The sequence below is a fragment of the Corticium candelabrum genome, chromosome 1, assembly GCF_963422355.1.
Source record: "Corticium candelabrum chromosome 1, ooCorCand1.1, whole genome shotgun sequence".
In the NCBI taxonomy this organism is placed as follows: domain Eukaryota; kingdom Metazoa; phylum Porifera; class Homoscleromorpha; order Homosclerophorida; family Plakinidae; genus Corticium; species Corticium candelabrum.
The window spans coordinates 10,365,226-10,371,657 of NC_085085.1; the positions used below are offsets into that span (position 1 = coordinate 10,365,226).

Sequence of the window (6,432 nt, forward strand, 5' to 3'; positions counted from 1 at the left end):
ACAAAATGTGGTGAGATTAGAATATTATTTTATAAACTGGAATCGCTCCAAGTCTGACGTCCAAAACAAATAGAAGGAATATTGTTTACTAGCAAAAATCAAGAAAGATAGAAGTGTGAAAATACGAAGAAGCGACCGCACGTCACTCACAGTCTGCAGCCACGCCTACTTTCGCACCAAATCGACTTCCGTTATACTATTCATTCAACGCCAAACGCGCAGTTGGACTCATTTAGAACAATAGACGATGGGAGAGTTCAACGAGCACCATTCTACCTTCATTCAAAAGAGTTGTTTGCTTTTTTACGCCTCCTGTGCAGTGACGTCTCTACTGATTGGAACGTCTTTCTGCTTGTTCGCTCTACATCAAATCAGACTTGACCGAATCGAGTCTACCATCAATGACATACAAGATACATTTGCCAAGCTCGATTCTGTAGAAAAGAATGCAGGCAATCACGCCGTTGACTTGCTCCACCGTTATGCTCGACAAACAGACAGTGACAATGTCGACAACCCTTCAAGTGTCGACATGGACAAGCTTCTAGAAGAGATCATCAAACTGCAGGTGACAATTCAATGTACATGGGGCTGTAAACGGCTAGACCCTCTGCTTGTATGTGCTTGCAGTTGCGATCACTGCGAGCCCAATGTCTATCAAATCAAAAAATCTGCATCCAAGGTATCTGGCATCTGCAGCATATCCTTACTTGTTATTGAAAGAGGCAATTTGTTAGGTCCTAAAGGAAGCGTGGGGGACAAAGGTGACAATGGTAGACGCGGTCCGCAGGGTATGCAAACCAATATCAACCAAAATGAAACTTTTGCAATTTTTTATTTTAATAATTGTTAAGGAAAAAAAGGCGAAACTGGCACCATTGGAATTCAAGGTGAGAAGGGCGAAAGAGGTGACGTGGGAGCTCGTGGAACAAGTATTGGTAAGTTGTAATTTGTTGGAAACTCTGCAGTTCAGAAGAACGCACAGAAGCACACACTTGTGAACAGAGACAAACGAACGCACGAACGCCCAGAGAGGTAAACGCGCATGAAATAACACACACACACACACACACACACACACACACACACACACACACACACACACACACACACACACACACACAAACAAACAAACAAAAACACAAACACAAAACACACACACAGACACACACACAGACACACACACACACACACACACACACACACACACACACACACATACACACAAACAAACAAACAAACAAAAACACAAACACAAAGCACACACACAGACACACACACACACACACACACACACACCACACACACACACACACACACACACACACACACACACACACACACACACACACACACACACACACATACACACACACACACACACACACACACACACACACACACACACACACACACACATACACACACACACACACACACACACACACACACACACACACAGACTCACACACACACACACACACACACACACACACACACACACACACACACACACACACACACACACACACACACACACACACACACACACGCACACACAATGGAGAAATGTCAATCTCTCCACGTCGTTCGACGTCGACCATAGGGTCAGTTACGGAGGTAGCTCTTCTGTCTTTAGAAACAGTGCCTCCAAGCACTACGTGGAGGCTTATAGGCCAGCGATACAATCCACCTGCGGCTTGGCGGGAGTCATCCAGGTGCACTGACTACGGCGCATTTCTGGGATTGGACAACAAGGCCCACACGTACCCGTCTACTGCATGATGTTACTGCGAAGCCAGCGGTCAGGTCCACCCTAGTCAAGGACCAGGCACATTTGAGATGATTGAAGTAATTCTTGTAAGTTTGTTGACGTAGCTCGCCATCACTATGACTTGCACCTACAACCCTGGAAGGTTCCGGATGTTCCTATTTCCCAAATGCACATTCTAAACAATTGAGAAACAGCACCACACACACACACACACACACACACACACACACACACACACACACACACACACACACACACACACACACACACACACACACACACACACACACACAACACACACACACACACACACACACACACACACACACACACACACAAACAAACAAACACACTCACATACACACACACACAAGATGATTAATAATTATTTATACTTAAATATATGAAAGACAGACCGACAGACAGACAAACAGACAGACAGACTGTTTGAAATATATGAGGATTGACAGACAGACAGACAGACAGACAGACAGACAGACAGACAGACAGACAGACAGACATACAAACAGACAGAAAGACCAACAAACAGACAGAAACACAGATAGACACAAACCATGCAAGAGACAGAATACAAACAAAAAATAGCAGATACAGAAATATTGCCAAAGTATTCTTGCTACAGTGAATGTTTGTAGACACCTATTACAGTTTTGATTTTGTAGACCCTCCCTTCATCACTCGTTCCCCAGTCAGTGTGACCGTATTACAAAAAGGTTTAGCTGTATTCGAATGTGAGGCGCGTGGAACACCAAATCCTACAATCAGTTGGAGAAGACTGGATAACTCGACGCTTCCTAAATTGCGAGCTTCTGTATTGCTTACTAATGCACTAAAAATTGTTGATGTCCAACAAGAAGATGCAGGATCATATGTATGTGAAGCTAAAAACGTGTTTGGCTTAGAGCAAGCATACGCCACTCTTGCCGTTCAAGGTATAAATTCTATTTATCAAGCACATATATTACATCATTATTGTATAAATGATAAAATAAATAACTTTAACTTGCAGCTCCTCCATCTTTTATTAAAGTTTCTTCTGACGTTGTGTCCGTGTTTCCCGGAGACGATGTCAAGTTGGACTGCTCGACGTCAGGATATCCCATTCCAACGATTACTTGGTCTCGAGTAGATGATTTGCCAAAGTCCAGCAAAATAGAGAAGAACGGAACTCTCATTCTTCGTAACGTGACGCAATCGGATGTAGGTCAATACATCTGTACAGCACAAAACGATATTGCAAAGAAGGCTCACTCTCTCACTCTCACAATAGATTTAAATAGTTAGATTAACAAATTATACTAATTGTCTATAATATTCTGATCGTCGTTGTCGTATTTGTGTTAGACATTCCTACTCTTCCTGGAGAAGCTGTTGTTAATACGGACGCTCTACTCAAGTGTCACCTTTGTTCTATCCGTGGATATTCATTGACGTGGGAAAAGATTGGCGGCAGTCTTCCAGCAGAAAGAACGACGCAAAAAGGTTGCACTCTCATTATCAAAAACACGACACTGGATGACAGCGGAAGATACGCGTGCATCGCAACCAAACAGACGGGAGAGAAACTCAGACACGAAGTACCGTTTACAGTTATAGGTCACTTGATTTCTTTCCATCGTGCATGAACCATGTTAAATCAATGTTGTGTTGACTGCAGCTCCTCCTCGTATCACCAGTCCCATTTCTCCTATCGTTGCTGTTCGGTCACAAGGAGAATTGGAATTGCGGTGTGCTGCTGTCGGCCCACCCTCACCGGACATCTACTGGACTCGAGGTTCACAACGGTTGACAAGCAACAAAACAGGATTCCTACAGATTAAGAACATGAGCCAATTATCAGTTGGCTTCTACCGCTGCCATGCAGTCAACCGCTTAGGCCAAGACGTCAGAACAACACAAATAGGTAAACATAGTTTTGTTGAATTATGGTTTTGTTAAGTTAATTTTTGTTGTTTATTTTTTGATTAAAGTAATATCTCAGTTGCAATTTGTGGAACGTCCACCATCGACTATTTCTGTAAACGATACAAGTAAAACGATAGTCGTCAACTGCACGGCTACTGTGGCTTCTGAGTTACTCATACACACTCATTGGTCAATTAATCGTAATGGATTCAGATGTGATAAAAAATCCGAAAAATTCAAATCAATTTGGTTTTTTACGAATGGAACGATGGTTATTCCCAATGCAAACAGGTGCGCTGCAGGTGTGTACAACTGTAGCGCTCAACATGACAAAGAGATGATTAGTACGTCAATGCAGATTATAGGTATTTATACAACTAAATTATCTTAGATAATGAAAACAAAAACAATAGTAGTTGTTGTAAACATTTGTGTAGATACACTTACGGGTTGGATGTTGACAAGTGACTCATGTGGAGGATTCAGACAATCTACGTACGACAGATCAGTTCGTTACGCAGTTTCATTGTCTAACGTATGGGATAAATCAAAAATATACGATTGTCCATTTGGATATCACTGGGCATCTACTGAGGAAGGACAAAAAATATTTAAAAATTATGGTAATAAGTCGGGTGTCTACGTATATTACGGACAGTGTAACTGGAGCGGCTATGATTGGGGAGGCAAGACCCGTTATATCTTCAGGTTTCGTGATTCGGCGTCAACCAATGCTTACAAGCATGCTGGTCTCAACGATGAGTATCAAGTTGAGTACAGCAGTACCACCAGCAGTTTCGCCGGTATTGTCTGCATTGAAAACTGATCTGACTTAATCAACGTTTGACTATTACAGTATTTCCTTGCGTTGCTATTCTTAGTCTGTGTTGCTTCTTTCATGCTCTCGTGCTAAACCAATTCTTGTTTACTTCTATGTACTTCTAACAGTCAACCTAATAACTCTGTGGTATTTTTCATTACCCTACGTCTACTTTAGTGAATTTCTATCTTTTCGTTGTCAGAGTTCTTTCTAGTCTTTTGATCCAGCACACGGCGTGCCCGGCGCGCGCCCCCGGGTTAATAAAAGCTGATTACAACTCTTCGATTTTGATAGAAACTTAGTATAATGAAGTAGTACGAAGTGCAAACCCTCGGCCAGTATGCACCTTGAAAGTAATTAGTCGCGTTATGACCAAAATAGTTTAAACAATACCAATTAATCGCCATGCACAGCGAAAGTATAGAGCAAATACGAAAACCAGCTTTGGGTTAGATAGGTACAAAAGAAGCAGACCTGATTTTCAGTGAACAAAACATGATTTCATGCACCTACAATGTTTTGGGCTTTCAGAAGATAACACTATGGATGGAACAAGTATAATGTTACACCTTTGCTCTCTAGACGTTCTCTAGGCGTCTGATTGTTTGTGCAGCTTTTGAAGTCGTAATGAGCCACAATGGGTGGTTTTAGGGCGTGGCATAGGTAACACCAAAGCCAAAACAAAATTAGATGTGGGAAAACATGAACGTTGCAAATGTAGCTAGATTAGGCGTTGTTTCTAGTGCTAAACCCTCGCGTACAAAAAAGGAAACAGCTCGCCACCGATTTTCCAGCTCACAACAATCTAGATGTCTGGTTGTTTGTGCAGCTTCTCCACACATCTGCTTGTTGTCGTAATGGGAAAACATGCACGTTTCAAATGTAGATCAGGTTGTTCGAAGTGCTAGAACAAGCCAAAAGTTACAAGTCGACGCGCCTTACGTGATGAAGTAACGCGCGTGATCATTGTTCTGTTTGTTGGTGAGCAAGTTACAAATGTAGAGCAAAACAAGCTGCTGGTCACTACCGATTTTTTTAGCTCACAAGAATGTAGACGTCTGGTTGTTGTGGTAATGGGGGAAACATGCATGTTACACTGTACAAATGTAGTTGTTTCGAAGTGCTGGAACAAGCCAAATGTTACAAGTCGGAGAGCCTCGACGATAGGCCGGCTGGCAATCTTCGATCGCATGACGTGATGAAGTAACGGACGTGATCATTGTTCTGTTTGTGGCTGGGAAACATATGTTACAAATGGAGAGCAAAACAATCAGCTCACCACCGATTGTCCAGCTCACAAGAATGTAAAAGTCTCGTGGTTTGTGCAGCTTTTCTAAGCGTCTCGTTGTTTATGCCGCTTCTTTACCTAGACGTCTGGTTTTTGCCTAGTAGCAGCTACCAAACAAAGAGAGGTGGAGCCTCATGACCAAACCACGTTCGTCTATTGGTCGGTAATGACACCACTTCTCGTCTATTTGTCGGAATAGCTTCATTTGCATCTGCGCTAATCGACTATATATACGCTCGGTCGTTCGGTCGCTCGGTCGCTAGGACGCTCGGTCATCGAACGATTACTGTACCCTTAGCACGGAAATCCGGACCTCGTGTAATTATTCTAGTTGTAATAGAGTCTATACGGATTGTAGGTTAGATATATCTAAGATTGTAGGCTAGTTGTCATATCATGAATAAGCGATCATCAAGTCAAATGTCAGTACCAGACGCAGAAGACAACTCTCACCAGCCACGTGCTTTTCAATTTCCAGGATATGGTTGTTTGAAGGTCATTTCAACTACAGTTGTTTTATGTTTGATGTAAGGTTTACATACCGTACATCTTGCAGATAATTTAGATGCATCTCAAATTCAATTAGGAATATATTGCTTAATCTGCTTTTATGTCTTAATATAA

The 6,432-nt window shown here is 42.3% G+C and overlaps 1 protein-coding gene across 1 annotated transcript; it reads left to right on the forward strand.

Annotated features, from left to right (window-relative positions):
* Positions 1-245: 245 nt before the first annotated feature.
* Positions 246-4,737, forward strand: LOC134188111 (roundabout homolog 1-like). Its single transcript, XM_062656307.1, has 10 exons — positions 246-568; positions 631-682; positions 738-791; positions 855-938; positions 2,458-2,727; positions 2,805-3,074; positions 3,140-3,391; positions 3,453-3,698; positions 3,766-4,065; positions 4,138-4,737. The coding sequence occupies exons 1-10, from the start codon at positions 248-250 to the stop codon at positions 4,524-4,526; spliced, it is 2,238 nt and encodes a 745-aa protein (XP_062512291.1). The 5' UTR covers positions 246-247; the 3' UTR covers positions 4,527-4,737.
* The last annotated feature ends 1,695 nt before the right edge of the window (positions 4,738-6,432 follow it).

Coding starts and splice junctions, on each gene's coding strand:
- LOC134188111 (XM_062656307.1), top strand. CDS start 248: ATGGGAGAGTTCAACGAGCACCATTCTACCTTCATTCAAAAGAGTTGT. Junction 3,392..3,452: donor AGTACCGTTTACAGTTATAG/GTCACTTGATTT, acceptor TGTTGACTGCAG/CTCCTCCTCGTATCACCAGT. Junction 4,066..4,137: donor TACGTCAATGCAGATTATAG/GTATTTATACAA, acceptor ACATTTGTGTAG/ATACACTTACGGGTTGGATG.